We start from the raw sequence: 18,189 nt of genomic DNA, 5'->3' as shown, positions 1-18,189 counted from the left end.
GTAACAAATTTCAAGACACTCAATGGTGAGAGAGCCCTGTCTTTGTGAGCTTACACTGTAAATATGGCAGCTTCCGAATCCCTCACACCTTGAGTTCCTTAAAAAAAAAAAAAACTTCTAGCAACTCCTAACCTGTTGTGCCAGTATTTCACTCCTGTTTTTCTATCTTCTCTGTTCACTCGCAGATATGATTTTGAATTGGCGTCACATGCCCAGTTTATTACAACAACTTTCAGGCCTGAGCTACTGGAGTCTGCCGACAAGTTTTATGGTGTGAAGTTTAGAAATAAGGTAAGTCTCGGCCCTGGCTTGTTCACACTTCTGTATTTAGAGATGTATTCGTATCAGTTTAGCATTTTGTTATCGGTCACTCCATGCATTCAAAACAATAGGGAGTGGACTTAAAAGGTGGGAGAATAAATGAACTACATCTAGGAAAATGGATGGAAAAGCAGATTCAAATCAACAGAATTCAGACACAGGATAATGCTGCTCCATTAGGTCAAAGGCTGGTTTGTGTTGTGGATGGTGACTGTGCATAAGCTGTCGCTATCCCTGTCAGGAACCCTTTTCAGAGTTTGTCCGTTGCATCAGAAATGCTACTATGACACATTGGACCTCTATCCAGAGTCTGAAAAAATCGTGCAGGGTGGGACTTGGCATTACTTCACCGCAGAGGACAGCGGACAGAACAGATATGTGCATATTACATTTGTAGTGTTGTCTTGCACACAGTAAAGCTCTGTTGATACGTCTGAATCGATCCTACGACAACACGTTTGTTCATTTGATGTGTTCTGTTCTGGAAATGTGTCCATTTTAGGCTGTAATGTGAAACCAGCTCTATTCACAGTTCAAACTTTGCATCTTAAGCATGGTACACACCTTTAGTTTTGATTGGCCAATAAATGGCCAATTTTACCACCTTGCTGTAATGAGGGTTAACATATTTTGAATACTAAGAGCAGATTGTATAGGTAAATTCTCCTGCTACATGAAGGTGGTAAAATGTGATCAGTCATTGGCGAATCAAACTTGAAGGTGTGTACCGGGCTTAAGATATGTCAAAGTACTTCCAAAATGCAGATCAAGTGCAAAATGTACATGTACAAAAGCCACTAATAACAGGTACTCTTAGGCACTTTGTGGTTTGTGTAGTTCAACCCACTCCCATGGGGACTAGACTGGAAGACAGTACACTATCATTGCTGGATGTTCACCAGCAATTTTGTAATTGCCACATGTATTTTGGGGAGGCTCTGTTTTTTGTTTTCCTAACTTGAGAGGAATTCAATTTGAGGGGGACCCTGAAAAAGTCCCAAGAAAATAATACATATATGTACTCGACTATAGGTCTAGAAATGTAGTTCTGACTTCATAGGGGTCGACTTGTACACTGGTAAGACCCAGGTTGTACTGTAACAATTTGCATGACTAAACCCCCCCCCCCCCCCCCCCCCCCCCCCCCTTTTTCCCCAGTAAAATCTCCCATTAGTGCACAGGTGTCGAGGTCCAGGCCTGGAGAGTCAGAGCCATGCCAGTGTTTAGGATGTATTGAGAAAGAGAGGAATGTGTTCTACCTGATGGACCACACCTTGCCTGATCCAGACCCATCAATTAATTTGAGCTGTGTCAAAAATGTGTGAGGACCTCTGCCTTTGAAGGACTGGTTTGACATCCCTGCATTAGTGTATCTTCCTTTCAGTGCTGCTGGTGCCTGAAGCTTCTGACAGCCTTGGTGCAGACAGAGCAACCTGTATGCCCCTTTAAGCTCTTAACTGCTCACTTTCGTGTGTGTGTGTGTGTGTGTGTGTGTGTGTGTGTGTGTGTGTGTGTGTGTGTGTGTGTGTGTGTGTGTGTGTGTGTGTGTGTGTGTGTGTGTGTGTGTGTGTGTGTGTGTGTGTGTGTGTGTGTATACACAGCACACAAGAGGAAAGCAGTGACAGGGGCTCTTGGTTACGCTTTTTCTTTAAAAGTTTTTATTGAGAGGATTAAAGGACATTACAAGGTGATAACATGCTTGTCTTTGGTATTCATACAATGTAAATATGCAATTCTACGCTATAGACCTCCATTTAGATTTCCAATAACTCTAATCATACTTTTAACAAAAAGGTTTGGTACATGCCCTTTACCTTCCTCATTTTCAAGGCTATTTAGGGTTTGATTCGATGTGTATATACTCAAGAGCGAGTTTTTTACATTTCACAAATGTACTGACAGGATCTGCGGAATGTCTGGTCTGTTTTATACTCTCATATTCCATATGTGAGCGAGCTATTATTATGAGCCTTGACCGAAGGTGTAGTATAAATTTAAACCGAACAGTAACATAAACAACAATTACACTTATGTCTGTTTTCCTGCTTCGAATGTGTGTGCCCTCATTGGGTCTGTTTGCTGTAATGCAAATTTTTGAGCGAGACAAACGTTAGTATCAGTCAAATCCTGTTTTTTGCCTTAGCTGTTGTGGGATCTTGGGGATTTAATATTGGTCTGCTGTATACATTTTTGCCATGGGTACCAGTTTTTTTGAGAGAGGATCCCTCTGCCAACAGTTATTGCGAAGGCCGATTCGTATTTGTAGTTTAGGTTTAGTATGTCAATAGTTTCCTCAATGGTGGGGGCTTCCAATTTTTTCCAGTGTCTTGAGATGGCTGTTCTTGCTGCTAGCAGGATGTGGATTGTGATATACCTTAACAAGTAAGGAATATTTTGAACATGCATGTTCAGAAGCGCTAGTTCGGGTGACATGGGTAGTCAGCATCCTGTTACTTCCTCAATAAGTATGAACATTTTCCCCCAATAGGTCTGTATATACGGGCAGCTCCACCATATGTGTAATAGAGATCCTTTGTTTGTGCACCTCCTCCAACACAGTCCATCTGATTTGTTATCAAATCTTTTCACTATGTCTGGGGTGTAATACCACTGTAATAATATTTTTTGTGAAAGTTCCCAGTGTGTTATGCACTTAGATACTTTAAAATTCCAGGTGATGGCTTTACTCCACTCCTCAACTGAGTATTTGGTCTTAAGATCTGATTCCCATTGTTGGATTTTTGTATTTCTTTTAATGGTGTTGTTTCGCATGGCGTTGTAAAACAGTGACACCCATCTCTTTTGTTCGATCTGCAAGAAAGGAAGTTAACAATGTCTTTGTGCAGCACTGGGCTGTTAATGTCAATTGCAGCTATAAAATGCCGTATCCTTAAGAATTTATAAAATTCTGAGTTTGGTATATCGTATTTTACGTGGATTTGCTGAAATGACATCAGGATACCATTGCTATACATGTATGATAATTTTTTTATACCTCTTTGTGACCATAGGGATAGATCTATGTCAGAAATAGCATGTTGTATCCATGTTAGTGGAATATCTAGCATGGTAACATTTTTTCCTGGGGTGGGTTAGAATAGTACATTCTCCAAACACCTGAAGTGGCTTTGAGAGCTAGAGATTGAGATAATGTGGAGGGGGAACATAGGAGGGAGTGGAATAGGTGATATTTCAGGTTTCCTTCTGTAAAGGTATTTTCAATTGGACCCAGTTATTTTCTGTAGGCTTAGCCAACCAGAAGTATGATTGATCCATTACTGTAGCTCTCCAGTAGCATTCCACATCTGGTACTCCCATTCCTCCTAATTTAGGGGAAGTAGAGAGGATATTTTTGGAGAATCTAGGCTTCTTATCACCCCATATGTACTTATTTATGGTACTCTGTAGTTTGGTGAGGTATGTCCTGGAGAGAGGAATAAGCACCATACGAAATGTATATAAGATTATAGGTAATACCATCATGCGTATAGTTGCTATTCTTCCGGCCCAAGACATAGGGACTTTGCGGTATTCAGTACATAACTCTGACACTTTTTTCATTAGCGGGATGTAGTTCAGACCAAAGAAACTGCTAGCTGAAGGCCCAAGTTCTATACCCAAGTACGTAAGAGATTTTTGAGTCCACTGATAGTCATACCTCTGCTTTAAGTTCTTTAGTGTTTGTGCTGAAACATGAAGGCTAAGTATGTGCCATTTGGTTTCAATTACTTTATATAGAGAAATCTCCCCAAATTGTTGTAGGATAGATTGTACATTTTTTTAATGATCTTTCAATATCTGTAATTGCAATAATCACATCGTCTGCATATAGACCAATAACATGGTTCGCATCTCCTATTTTTATTCCAGAAATATCTGGGTGGCTTCGAATAGACTCTGCTAAGGGTTCCATTACTAAGTCAAAGATCAGAGGGGATAGGGGACACCCTTGACGGGTTCCGTTAGTTATATAAAAAGTGTCGGACAGTAGTCCTTCTGTGTACACCTTGGCTGATGGTTTTGAATATAATATCATAGCATCTTGTATGAAGCCTGTTATTCCAAATTTATTAAGAACCGCTTGGAGGTATCCCCAGTGGACCCTGTCAAAGGCCTTCTCTGCGTCCAGTGTTAGGAGCAGAGAAGGTACCTTTGATTTATCAACTGCCTGGATTATGTTTATAAATCTTCTTGCTCCATCAAAGGCGTTCCTACCCCTGATAAACCCCACTTGATCTTGCCTTATAAGTGTCGGTAATATATTTGCCAGCCTTTTGGCTATGATTGTTGCGTAAAGCTTGAAATCTACATTTAGTAGCGAGATCGGCATAAAATTGGCTGGATTGTTAGGTTCTTTACCGGGTTTTGGGAGTGTTATCACTAGAGCCTGCAGCATTTCCTCAGGGAAAACTCCTTCCTCGGAAGCTTGTTTAAAGACCCTAGTGATATAGGGAGTAAGGATTTTACCAAACGTTTTATAGTATTCCCCTATTAACCCGTCTGGGCCTGGAGACTTATTTGGTTTGATTAGAGATGCCTTTAATAACTTCTGTCTCAGTTATAGGAGCGTTAAGGCTGTCCAGTTGTTTTTTGGAGGCTATTGGAAGGGAAATATTTTTTAGGAATGTATTAATGTTGGTTTGCGAGGGTTGGGGGGTGGTAGGGTCTTTCTCTAAGTTGTATAGTGAGGCATAAAATTTTGCGAATTTATTCGCGATATCTTTGGGTCTATGTAGTTTGGTTCCCTGGGCATCTAGAAGGTATGGGATTTTGGTCTTGATTCGTCTTCCCTTTATTTGTCTGGCTAATAGTGTTCCCGCTCTGTTACCTTGAGCGTAGAATAAGGTTTTAGTTTTGAGCCACTGTGCCTCGAAATTAGAGATAAGTACATTGGATAGTTCAGTGCGGTAAGCTTTAAGGGACTTCAGGGACTCTTGTGTTAAGTCTCTTTTATGTGTTTGTTCTAATTCTCGGATTTTTTTCAGCAGGTGAGTAACCTGAGCTTCTCTCTTTCTTTGTTTTAGCATTTAATGCTATACAAAGTCCTCTGACATATGCCTTGTGGGCATTCCAAATCGAGAACTGGGATACATCAGGAGTGTCATTGATAGCGAAATACTCTTCCAAGGTAGTTAGAATTTTATTCTTGGATTCTTTAGAATTCAAGAGGTATATTGGGAGTCTCCAAGGGGGGCTATATTTAATTTTATTGTAATCTTTCAAAACTATGCTAATTGGGGCATGGTCAGACCATGTTATACTTCCAATCCATGCTTCAGATACTTCTTGCAGGAGGAAGGTATCCATTAGTATGTGGTCTATACGGGAATATGTTAAGTGCACATGAGAGAAGTGCGTGTAATCTTTTTCATTATTGTGTAGGCATCTCCATGGGTCATAGAGGCCTTCCGCCCATAGTAGTTTTTGGAGGGTTTTGGTTTTAGATCGTTTAGGGTTGGACGAGTCCAGTTTTGGGTCTGTAATTGAGTTGAAGTCCCCTAGTATCAGTAGATTCCCTTTTTGTACTTGTTTAGCCTGTTGTATTACTCTGGATATGAAGGGTATTTGATGCTCATTGGGCGCGTATATGTTTACCAAGGTATACATTTTGTGATTAATTTCCGCTACTAGAATTATGAAGCGCCCTTGGGTGTCTAGGTATTGATAGATTTCTTTGTAGGTAACATTATTAGAGATTGCTATCAGCACACCCTTCTTTTTTGCCGGTGCAGACGCTAGTATGACAGTGGGGAATTGTGGGTGGGAACATTTAGGCGTTTTGTGAATCTGAAAATGTGTTTCCTGTGCGCAGATTATATCTGCTTTTTCTGTCAAAGCTTCTTTCCACAATCTGGTTCTTTTATATGGGGAGTTAAGTCCTTTACAATTTATTGAAACTATTTTCATGTTCACAAAGGGGATATGCTAGTTTGGTTGTTTGTTTACTATACGGGACCGGAAACTCATTTTCAGAGCTGCTATCTATAGGCATAGTGACAGGAATCGCACTTAATTGCATCAGCATTGCATAAGGCAGGAGAAACAGACATAGAACAGAAAAACATAACATTTCCAAACTCATTTGAACAGAGGTACATACTTCTCTGTTATGGCTATCCATGGTTTCATTATTGACAGGTGGAATTTTGACCATGGTGTGGGGGTGGGTGTTAGACAACTCGACCCTTCTAGTAAGCGGTCTTGTTGTCGCGAACAGTTATATTCTCAGACTGCCACCTAGCTCCTTGCTTTGTTTCCTGTGTGTTCTTCCAGCACTCCGGACATGCACCGGGTTGTCATTCTGCTGCAGAGGATGCTGGGGACGGCGGGTTGGATGAGGCGGAGTTTGCTCTGTTAGGAGGGGTTTGTTTCTCGCCCCGGCCCACTGTTTCCCAGTCGTTTGTGCACTTTGGGGGTGATGAGTGATTTGAAGATGGGCTGCGGCCATCTTCTGTCTGCTGGTTGCCCCATTGTTTAAGTAGAGATGATACGTCAGCCGGTGTGTGAGCGATAAAAATCTGCCCTTGATGTGTAATTATAAGTTTAGTGGGGAATCCCCATCTATACTGGATCCCAGCTGTTCTTAAGTTTTTTTGTCATTTCTGAAAAGCTTTTGCGGAGAGTCGCCGTCATGGCCGAAATGTCCGCAAATAATTTTATATCTTTAAACTCTTCAGGTAGATCAGGAGTCTTACGCATTTGCGCCATCAATTTGTCCTTCACATGATAAAAGTGAATACGTGCCAGGACGTCCCTAGATGCTGATTCTGGTGCTGTTTTAGGTTTAGGGATTCTATGAATCCTGTCTATTAGCATGTCTTCTTCTTTGCACTTAGGAAGGAGTACTTTGAAGATGCGGGTTACATAGTCCTCTAGTTTAGCATTCTTAACAGGCTCAGGGATACCTCTAAACTTAATATTGTTCCTTCTGGAAAGATCCTCCTGGTCTATTAGTTTGTCCTTCATCCAGCTAACTTGCTCCTCTAACACGTTATGGGCATCCACAAGTTCATTGTGGGCGGTAGCATACTCCCCCATTTTCTGTTCTATGTGATCTGTTCTTTCTCCCAGTTCATCTATGTTTTTTTGTAGTTCAGTTGTTTTTTTGTTAAACTCTTTTTGTAAGGTGTCTTTTAGAGATAGAAGCATGTTTTTAAAAGCAGTGTCAGTGACTGTGTTGTTGGTTGTGGGAAATAGGGAGAGCGGGTCTTCTGTCTCGCTGTCTGCAGCCACGAGGTGCTGTGATGGTGCCTGTTTCTTGGGAGGCTGTGTGTTGGGTGGGGAGTTTTGCGCTGGTGTGGGTCTCTTACTCTGAGCTGGTGTTTTCCCTTTATTGGTCGCCGCTGCCAGGGATCTAGTCTGTCTCTGCTGAGCCTGCGTTTTGGCAGATTTATTCGTCTCTCCTCTCCTCCGTTCCGGCGCCATTTTCCTCCTTCCCTGCTTTGTTCCCCGGACTGAAGAAATCAGTCAGCTTGCGAGGGGAATCGAGTTTCAATTTCGCCGCTGCCATGTCTGCTGCACTTGTCGGGACCGGTACTGCCTCCGGCTCTGCTAATCGGGCACACAGGCAAGTCGGTATGAGCCGTTTTAGGAGCTTGGTGGCTGGAGCTCTCTGTTCAAGCGGCCATTCACGTCCGCGGCCAGCTTGGTTACGCTTTTACACGTTTAAAGAGGAACTCCAGTGAACATTTTACTGTTGGCAGGTGATGTAGCTGCTGCATGGTTTTTGGCAGTTGTTTCCCACAAAAGTTCGAACTTTACTTGTTTTAGGGGTTTCACCACAATATCAGTCATACAGTGCCCCCTGATGGTCTGTTGGGAAACGGAATAGATTTCTTATGTAAAAGGGGGTATCAGCTACTGATTGGGATAAAGTAAAATTTTTGGTCGGAGTTTCTCTTTAAGCTCACCAACTGCGGCAATCTGGTGAGTCCTACTCTAACCAGGCAAAAATGCATTCTTTTTTTTTATAAGCGTTCTAGTGGGAACCATGCCAAAAGCCCAATGGTCAACTAAATGAGAGAAAGGAAATTAACCTGTAGCCGACCGCGTCACGCCGATGGGCGCGGCCCCAAGACCGACCGCCTAACGCTGATCGGCGTAAAGTCCTGGGGCTCTGTTTTGCAGGGGATCGCGTGCAGGTGCGCGCGCATCTCCTGCTTGGTGGGCGGAGTTCCGGGAGACTATTAGACGGCAAAATCGCCGTCTAATCACTGGTACAGCGCTGCTATCAGCAGCAGCGCTGCACTGGGGACAGCCATGTGACACGGCTGTCCCCTCCAGAGGCACAGGGGTGATCGGCTATCATAGGCCGAAGCCTAGAAAGCTGATCACGGGGATTGGCTGGCAGGGGGAGGAAGAGGGGAAATGCATACAGCAAAAAAAAAAAACCCACTTTTTTATTAAATACATATAAATAAACAAACATCTGGGGGGCTATTAGACACCACCAACAGAGAGCTCTGTTGGTGGGGAGAAAGGGGGGGGGGGGAGATTTATTTATTGTATTTATAAAGCGCCAACATATTACGCAGCGCTATCACTAGTGTGCTGTGTCCTGTGGCCCTGCAGCTTGGCCTTAAACTGCACAGGCCAATTTCTTAAAAAATGGCCTGGTCGTTAGGGAAGGTTCAATACTGCAGTCCTCAAGAGGTTAAGAACACCTCACCTTCTAACCTTCTACTAGCTACTGACTGAACTATGAGCTCCGCTCATTTATATGCTTAACTGTGCTAGAGGTGGGAGTGGTTATGCACGCTCACAGGGTAAGATAATAGAACACACACACTATATTTTTGTGTTATATATATATATATATATATATATATATATATATATATATATATATATATATATATATATATATTTATATTTGCACCTGACCAATTCTGGTGATTAACATGTACCTCTAGGGAATGAAGCACTCAACCAATTATATTAATTAACCCCATACTCTGATCATATTCACAGGTATGCTGCTCTTTAAAAACCCCTTCTGACCCCCTTACAATAAGCTGTAGCCTTGATCAGCTCATGACCCGATCTTTGAAATGCAGGAGGTGTTGACTGACATAACTGGAGGGGTGGTATATTTTCAAAATTTACTATTTAGGTACATAGAACAAATAAATTAAGCCTGAGTTTTGCTTTAATTAGGTGCTGCCGAGTGTATTCTGTTTCATAGGGTCATATGCACATGGCTGTCCTGTGTAGGAGTTTGTACAGTGACTTGTAGTAGGCTGGCCAGTTATTACGGGGTGGAAATTCTCTGTTGGTGTCAGATAGCAGCTCCGCTCAGAGGCATCTGCTGTCCCTCACTCGCATGTCATACCGCTGAAGACACTTGAAATGACAGGCTTGTTGATGAGGCAGCAGAGACATCGCCGTCTGAGGAATGGAAAAATGATCAGTCATTTTAAAGAGAATGTACAGTGTTTTTACTATCTTCAGTACTAAAAATATGGATGTATTTTTTGATCAAGTAGATACAAAAGATCACGTTAGTGTTTCTTATGGTTTACTTAAAGCCAGCAGGAAGCAAGTTCCAAAGTACCGATCAAGCTGTATACTAAATAAGGACAGAAGTTATAAAAAAACAATGGAATCATCTCAACCTATAGCTACACTGCAGTGCTGATGGCAATGTTTAACACCAATGTGACAGCAGACTGTGTTGTAAAGAAACATAGCTGATTGCTGTTGCTGTGAGGAGAGTCACATGATTAACCGCAAAGGAGAAGCTGATTGGTTAGTTGTGGTCAGAAATTACACAACATATTGCTCATCTACTAGTATATATAGGCACAACCTCCTTGTATAAAAATAGATAAAATTTCACTAACTGTATATAAGACTGCCACTGACCCTTCTCACCTTGCCCTCTGAATCAAACTCGTCCAGGGAAGAGATACAAAGTAGTGATTATTATTATTGTTTAGTATTTACATAGCATTGACCTCTCGCGCAGCGCTGTACAGACGATATCGTCTTGTCTCTAACTGTCCCTCAGAGGAGCTCACTGTCTAATTCCTACTATAGTCATATGTCCGCTGTAGTCGAGCACAAATTTTAATAACAAATTTTAGGGGGATGCCAATTAACTTGGGGATGTGGGCGGAAACCGGAGTGCACGTAGGATAACCACACAGATACGGGGAGAACATACAAACTCTGGGCAAATAGTTCCCTGGATGTGATTCGAACCAGGGACCCAGCGCTGCAAGGCGAGACTTGGTGCAAGATTATGAAAATTCTGTATGCCAAATTATGCGCCTTGAACAATGGAGCAATTGAATCCCGCTAAAGTGGAATTCTTGGGGCAGCACGGTGGCGTAGTGGTTAGCGCACTCGCTTGCAAGCGATGGGTCCCCGGTTCGAATCCCAGCCAGGTCAACATCTGCAAGGAGTTTGTATGTTCTCCCCGTGTATGCGTGGGTTTCCTCCAGGCACTCCGGTTTCCTCCCACATCCCAAAAACATACAGATAAGTTAATTGGCTTCCCCCTAAAAAATTGCCCTAGACCATACATGCACTACACGATACATACATATAACTATGGTAGGGACTAGATTGTGAGCCCCTCTGAGGGACAGTTAGTGGAAATACAATATACTCTGTACAGCGCTGCGTAATATGTCGGCGCTATATAAATACTTACATAAATAATTCGGTCAGTCCATTTTAAAGCTGCACACATTTCTGAATCACTAATACAGAGCTGGCAAAATGAAAACTTCCAAGTACAGATTTTATTTTTTTATTTGTGTGGAAGCCCTGCTTAATTAAGAACTGCTCAGATACCTATATTCCAGCAGTTGCAGCATTCTCGTGAGTGCTGGAGGACAATACACCACAGATCTATATATAGGGACTAAAGCCTTGCCATCTTAAAGGACTCCTGAAGTGAGAGGCGTATGGAGGGTGCCATATGTATTTCCTTTTACACAATGCAGATTGCCTGGCTGTTCTGCTGATGCTCTGCCTCTAATACTTTTAGCCATAGATCCTGCCTCTAATACTTTTAGCCATAGATCCTGCCTCTAATACTTTTAGCCATAGATCCTGCCTCTAATACTTTTAGCCATGCAGCAAATCAGGTGTTTATGACAGTCATGTCAGATCTGACCATATTAACTGCATGCTTGTTTCTGGTGTGATTCAGACACTACCACAGCCAAGTAGATCAGCAGGGCAGCCTCCATATTCTTATCACTTTAGTTGTCCTTTAACTTTATGCGTGTTTAAGTGGAGGGATTCAGACGCTACTAAAGCCAAAAAGCTCAGCAGGACAGCCAGGCAACTGGTATAGCTTAAAGGACAGAGGTGATGTGACGAGATAGAGATGTGTGTGTTCAGTACCAAGCACACACATGACTATGCTATGTTGCTTTTTTTTTCTTTCTCTGCCTGAAAAAGTTAAACATCAGGTATGCAAGTGACAGTTTCTGCCCAGGTTCGGACTGGGTCAGACTATAGCATAACCTTACTGACAAGTAATTACAGCCATAAAACACTTTATTTTCAGTAAATGTCTTCTGAGAGCAGGAAAGAGATAAAGAGTCAATAATTCATAGATTTGAGCTCTGGCACACTGCAATGAAAATGTCATTGAACAGACAATGAAATAGTAAAAATTTTAATATAAAACTGTGGGATATATTAAAAAAAAAGTAATTTTTTGGAGACTGATATATACAATTGTTTTTGCACCTCGGATGTCCTTTAAAATAAGCCTACAGTGAGAACGATAGGGAGGTTGCCATACTGATTTCTTTGTTAAACGCATTTCCAACAGGATGGTGTGGTTCAATGACTGTACCGACATATTTCACAGCACTTATATATGCAAGCGTAGCTATATCATTCCTTGCCCCATGCTGCTGAAACTCTCTGCCCTTGCACTGGTGAACTGTGTCTGTAAACATTTAATTAACTCCAGAATGTTCATCCCTATTCTCAAGACAGCTGTTGTGTAAACATACTTTTTGCAGGTCCCCTTGCTTCTAAGTTTGGGTTTTATTTATAGCACTTGACGATATGAAGTCCTGTAAAGGGTCCCATACATTAGATGTATGGGCAGATCGACCAAGAGACCGATCTTTCTCTGATCGGAGAGAGAGATCTGTTGCCTACCCATACACTGCAGACCAGTTTCAGCATGAAATATCTTGGGAATTGGCCTTGTGACGCCACGTCTGCCACCTCACCACCCCCTAATGTAAAATGTTCCCTCCAGTGCACTATACATTACGTGTCCATGTACGCCAAGAAATCAGTTTTGCTCCCTACTTAAAACCTGTGGAGAGCATCTGTTTTGATGTGATGCATGTAAAGTTACATTTAAGAAGTTGGTAGGTCATGCAATGGATATAGAACTCTATAGGCAGTTGTGTCTGCAAACTATGATTATTACCTTCCCTTTAAAGCAGGGGTGTTAAAACAAATTAAACGCTGGGACCAAGTCACGGGCCAACCTCAATGTCTACTGCCCACCTTCCTACCTTATAAAGTTCCCTGGTGTCTTAATGGCTCCCCTCCAATCCCTATACAGTTCCAGCAGTGTCTTGTGGTCCTCCCTCCCCTATACAGTTCCCTGGTGTTTAGTGGCCCCCACCCTCCCCTGTGCAGTTCCCTAGTGTTTAGTGCTTTTCCCACCTCCCCATATAATCTCCCCGGAATTCTAGGGCTTTTACCTTCAATTCAGTTTCCCTTGTAGTCTAGAGTGGGCCAAACATAATGCAAAGTGGGTAAACCACCTGAGGGCCAAATCAGATGGCTCTGAGGGCCAGATTTGGCCCACGGGCTAGAGTTTGACATGTATGCTTTAAAAGTGAATCAGAGATGAAAAAATGGTAAGAATCGATACTTACCCAGGGCTTCCTCCAGCCCCATAAACATGTGTGAGGCTTTCGCCGTCCTCCCACGGTCTGCCGTTCAGTTGTGATCAGCCAGAGTACCAGGCTCAGTCAGCATCAGTGTGGGTCTTTTGCACATGCACGGACCTACTGCGCTTGCACAGTAGACCCAGACTGATGCGATTGAGCTTGTTACCGGGGCTAAACGGGAGACAGCAGGAGGATGGCAAGGGGCAGGAGGAAGCCCCGGGTAAGTATCAATTCTTTTTATTTATTTTCATTTCTGAGCATCTTTAAGTGCCGTGGGATTGTGGCAATGTAACAAAAGGGTTAACTAGACTAATCCACAGAGCTAAAGGATATAAGAACAGCATGAAATTATGCCCTGCTACATTCAGCTCGATGGGCGAGTACAGTGTGTGTGTGTGTGTGTGCTGGGGGGGGGGGGGGGGGGGGGGTTACAGCCTTGTACTGCTACAGGAGAAATTCCATTGGCCGCCGGCCGGATCTGCATGTCTGCTACTAGTGTTGGTGTTTGAATTCAGCATTGTGTGGTGTGGAAGCTGAAAACATGCATTCAGCACCATTTTAGCATGGCATAACTTGAAAGGAGAAGGTGTGAAAGTGGACCTGAACTTTTGCACAGGACAGAAGGAAAGCATAGAGAAATGCACCCTGTATGTATTTAAAGAGTTTAGCCTGTCTTCCCTTCATCATAACCTCAAAATGTAATTTGATCTCAGCTGTGTCAGCTGGCTGCCATGGCAGAGCAGCAAATTGGTAAACACAGGATGTTAACAATATGTCTGCTTACATTAGAGCAGGAAGTAAACACACTGCAGATTTATTGCAGGTTTTGTACTAGCTGTAACAAAAATGTTTTTCTTTAAAAGTTATGCTGTTGCTTATCTTTTTGAAGAGAGAGAGAGGAAGTTCTGAGTTCGGCTTTGTTCACATCTAAATTGCTAGCTTTCAGATGGTTATCCTCTACCTCCCCTACCTTCTCAGACTGGAAACTCAGGGTTAAAAATTCGCTGCCCTTTAAAAGGACTCCGAATACCTCTCATGGGGCCTTTTAAAGAGACTCCGACCAGTACTGCAAAGTACTTAACGATGCAGACCGTTCTGTAGCTTGTGCTCTCCTCTTTCATTTGATGCCTGAATCGCTGTTCTATACCAGTTTTCATTCGATTTCAATTTAAAAATCGTGGCTGCCATCTTAGCTGTGTTATAACTTCTTGTCGGGAAAATCCTGCATTCGGTATTTTAGATGTGCTAATTCATAAAAATGTTTACAGTTGCGATAGAAGTTCTGTATTTTCCCAAACTAAGGCTGGCGGTAACATGAGAAGTTGCCTGAGTTGATACATTTTCTCCTGTAGAGACAGCGTTACAATAAGAGGCATCTTCAACTTCCCTTTAGATGTGCATTTTTTTTTTAACTGCCTTTGTTTGCCCTGAATCTGCGCTGAATTGGTCTATTAGTCTTTCTAAATAATCTATTTAATTTCCACGGCTTAGAAGAACTTCAAGAAATGTTACACATGCAGGCTTTCTGATGTAAAAAAACAAACATATGAAAACAGGTACCCAAGAGGTTAAAAAACACAGCCTGGGATATTCTGGAAATCCTTTTTTGTTCTGTTCACCACTGCTGCCTGGGAGATCGGTCTCCATTAACTTTGCTGTTATCTGCACCCTTATCGCATCTTCAAAGCAAGCGGTCTGTTCTAATCTTTATGAATTGACATTTAGTGACAAGGCGGTAATTTATCTCACTGCTGAGTAATTTGAGCTTTTCATGCTGTAACAGCTTTTATGAATTGACATTTTGCTAAGTGCTCGGTAAAGTCAGCTGTTTTCAGCATTACCGCATGCGTTAATGCTTTAAGAATGATAGCCATTGTTGGAAGTCGTCTGGCTGAAAGACATACCCATGAGAGGTGCTCGAAGTCCCTTTAAAAAACTGGTTTACCATCACAGAGGATGCCCTTCCAAATTTAATACAATTTGGGATCACGGGACAATTAATGTTGATTGCTAAAGTTTAAATAACATGTATGCTTCATGTTTTTATATGCTGATTGACTCTCCCTGGTTTCTGTTCTTTTACCCACTTTCCCTCCTCCATGACTCCTCTCCTAATCAGGATTGGCTACGTACCCTTCCCTCCTCTCACCTTCATCCCCTTTTCTTTTCATTTATATATGTATATTTTATACTTCTTGGACACGTACCACAATTCATGTACACCATTTATTATGCATTGTATCTGTACTGTGTTGGCTGTATTATGCTACATTTTGTACTGCATTTGTACCCTGTACTGACCTTTTTTTTCATGCTTTTCAATAAACCTTTGTGAATGTGAAAAAAAAAAAATCGAAATCGCAAATGTCAGCGTTTTGTGATTTTTTTTTTTTATTTTTTTTCCCTCCCGTTGCTTACCTGCGTGCTACGATTTTGTGTACAGCGCTTTTTCGGAGCGATTCTTCTATTTTTTCACTTCCTGATGCAAGTCAGGAAGTGGACTCTTTAACCTGGAAAAGAATAAATACAATGTATTTATTCTTAAAGGCTTGACCGCAATCGTTGCACAAAGCGATTTTGTGAGCGTTTTGTGCTTTTTCTATACCTTGTAGCAAAACACCCTAGAAAGCAGATAAAATGTGCTGATATGAACCATCCCATAAGGATTCATTGCACTCGCGATTTTAGGATGTTTTTTAAATTCGCCTGCGCTCAAAAAAAACCCCTGCAAAATGCCCTAGGTGTGAACGAGCCCTAAAGGTCTGTATTAAATGAAACACACCCGCCCTGGCGTTCATGCTAAATGCGTGTGTTCAGGGTCCAACCCACTCATTGCGGAATTTGAAAACGAACAGAACGTGGTACCCACACACACACTGAGCCATGAGTAGCGAAGGATTCCCCACAGAAAAGTTTCCTGGTAGCTCATAACTGCCAGTGTGGGTTTGGGGACTCCATCCCTGTATTGACACAATCCATATAGGGGACTTGTTTAGTATTTTGGTGCACTTTACTGGTGGGGGGAGTAAAGAAGTGAACAGATACAAACATAAGTGTGTGTAAAGTAAGGTGAAAGAGTGCAAATTGCCAAAACTTTGCTTTAACTTTTCTTTCGTTTGTTCCTACAGGTCAGTCACATTGATGTGATCTCAGCGGAACAGGCCAAGGACTTTGTAGAGGACGATACGACCCACGGATGAAAATGCCCCTCACCTGTTTGCCTGGAAGGCCTTGTACAAACTTACCTGCTGTTTTGCATAGAGTTATGTATATTTAAAAGTGTAAATTTTTTGTGCTTGATTTAATTGTTTTATCAGGAACTGTTTTAATATGTCCGATAGCAGGCTTCCATGTTTTATACTCTTCATTCTGTATGTTCACGTACGTCGTTGCTTATATGATTTTATATACCTGCTATATCCTCCCCATGATCTCCCTTTTTGCATAGCTGTTTTTATGCCTCTTACAACAGTGCATTTCAATTCTTGTTTTTACCACACTGCCTTGTGGATATCTCCTTTTAAATAGGTTCAATAAAACTGTTGATTTTACTGCTTGGTGATGATATTGCTAAGAAAAATACTTGGGGGGGGGAGTCTGTTGTTGGGACATGGGAGATAAGTAGTGGACAAATACATGAAAGGTAGTTTGCCGTTAGTTTGAGAGCTTCCACTTGTAGGCCCAGACAGTGTTAAGAAAGAGCAGGCAGCATTTCTTTCTTCATAGTGATCATTGCAGCTTGGTCACGTGCGAGCGTATGGCAGCAGAGGGGATGAGTGCCTGGACTTATCAGCACTTATAGTAGTTAATATGGAATTCCCAACCCCCCGCAGCTAAGTCCGAACAGACATTCTGTTAAAAGCTGACTAATGCGGTACAGCTATGGGGTGGAGATCAACTATGGAGGTTAATTGTATTCAGGATGATCAAAGACCTGTGGTCATTTTAGAGTGTATAACCTGTGAGCGTTTCTGAAGGGCAGGCCTATATAGAGCTCCCTTGCATGCTGGTCTGGGAGCTGTTAACCCCTTATTTCTGCTGGTCAGTAAAGTAACGTTTTTGCAGTACATGCCTCATTTTTGTGTGGCAGTGCAGATCGGGATCGCAATTAGTGCGCGCACAGCCGCGTAAGGGCAGAGCAGCCTGAATGGCGGGTGAGCCCTATTACCAGGGACGATTATAGACGAACGAAGCCACCCACGAGGAATGCTCAAGTGTGAATGAAGTACATAGGGCTGGAGGAAGGCCTAGGTAAGTATCAGGGTAGGAACACACTTGGCAGAATCGCATATGCGTTTTCCACTATGTGCCATGGAAAATGCATATGCAATTCTGCCTAGTGTGTTCCTATCCTCAATTATTTTATTTCATTTCCGGTACACTTTAAGCACTTGACTTGAGCAATTTTCACATTTCAGCGCTTCTTCCATTCATTCGCCAGTGACTTTATTACTACATATTACACCAAAATGATTTTGTTTTGTTGTTTTTTTGGCACCAATTAGGCTTTCTTTGGGTGGTACTTTTTGCTAAGAATTATTTATGTGCAATTTAACAGGAATAGGAAAAATTTCATTTTCTCAGTTTTCAGTCGTGTATGTGTTTTTTTTTTTTTGTTTTTTTTTTTTGTTTTTTTTTGTTGTTGTTTTTTTTGTCCACTTTGTCAATGGCTACTGGCATACCACTGGTGCCGGTGGTCATTGATTACAGGCACTTTGATAGGCTTTGGGAACATATATTCCCATTCACAGATCAATGTACTAACAGGTGGTGATTAGAACGTGGGCGATTGTAGCAAGGTATGTACAGTGGGATGCAAAAGTTTGGGCAACCTTGTTAATTGTCATGCTTTTCCTTTTTTAAATCGTTGGTTGTTACGGTAAAATGCCAGTTAAATATATCATAGGAGACACACACAGCGATATTTGAGACGTGAAATTAAGTTTATTGGATTTACAGAAAGTGTGCAATAATTGCTTAAAGA

General features: G+C 42.0%; 1 protein-coding gene across 1 annotated transcript in view; it reads left to right on the top strand.

The window, feature by feature from the left end:
- The window catches only part of SMC3 (structural maintenance of chromosomes 3), a 111,058-nt gene extending 94,302 nt beyond the window's left edge, over positions 1 to 16,756 (top strand). The window contains exons 28-29 of the mRNA XM_068258908.1: positions 186 to 291; positions 16,334 to 16,756. Of these exons, the coding sequence (XP_068115009.1) occupies positions 186 to 291; positions 16,334 to 16,405 (178 nt within the window). The 3' untranslated portion in view covers positions 16,406 to 16,756. The remainder of the gene's footprint in view (positions 1 to 185; positions 292 to 16,333) is intronic.
- The last annotated feature ends 1,433 nt before the right edge of the window (positions 16,757 to 18,189 follow it).

Source organism: Hyperolius riggenbachi, chromosome 10, assembly GCF_040937935.1.
Source record: "Hyperolius riggenbachi isolate aHypRig1 chromosome 10, aHypRig1.pri, whole genome shotgun sequence".
In the NCBI taxonomy this organism is placed as follows: Eukaryota; Metazoa; Chordata; class Amphibia; order Anura; family Hyperoliidae; genus Hyperolius; species Hyperolius riggenbachi.
This window is presented reverse-complemented; position numbering and strand designations above follow the sequence as displayed.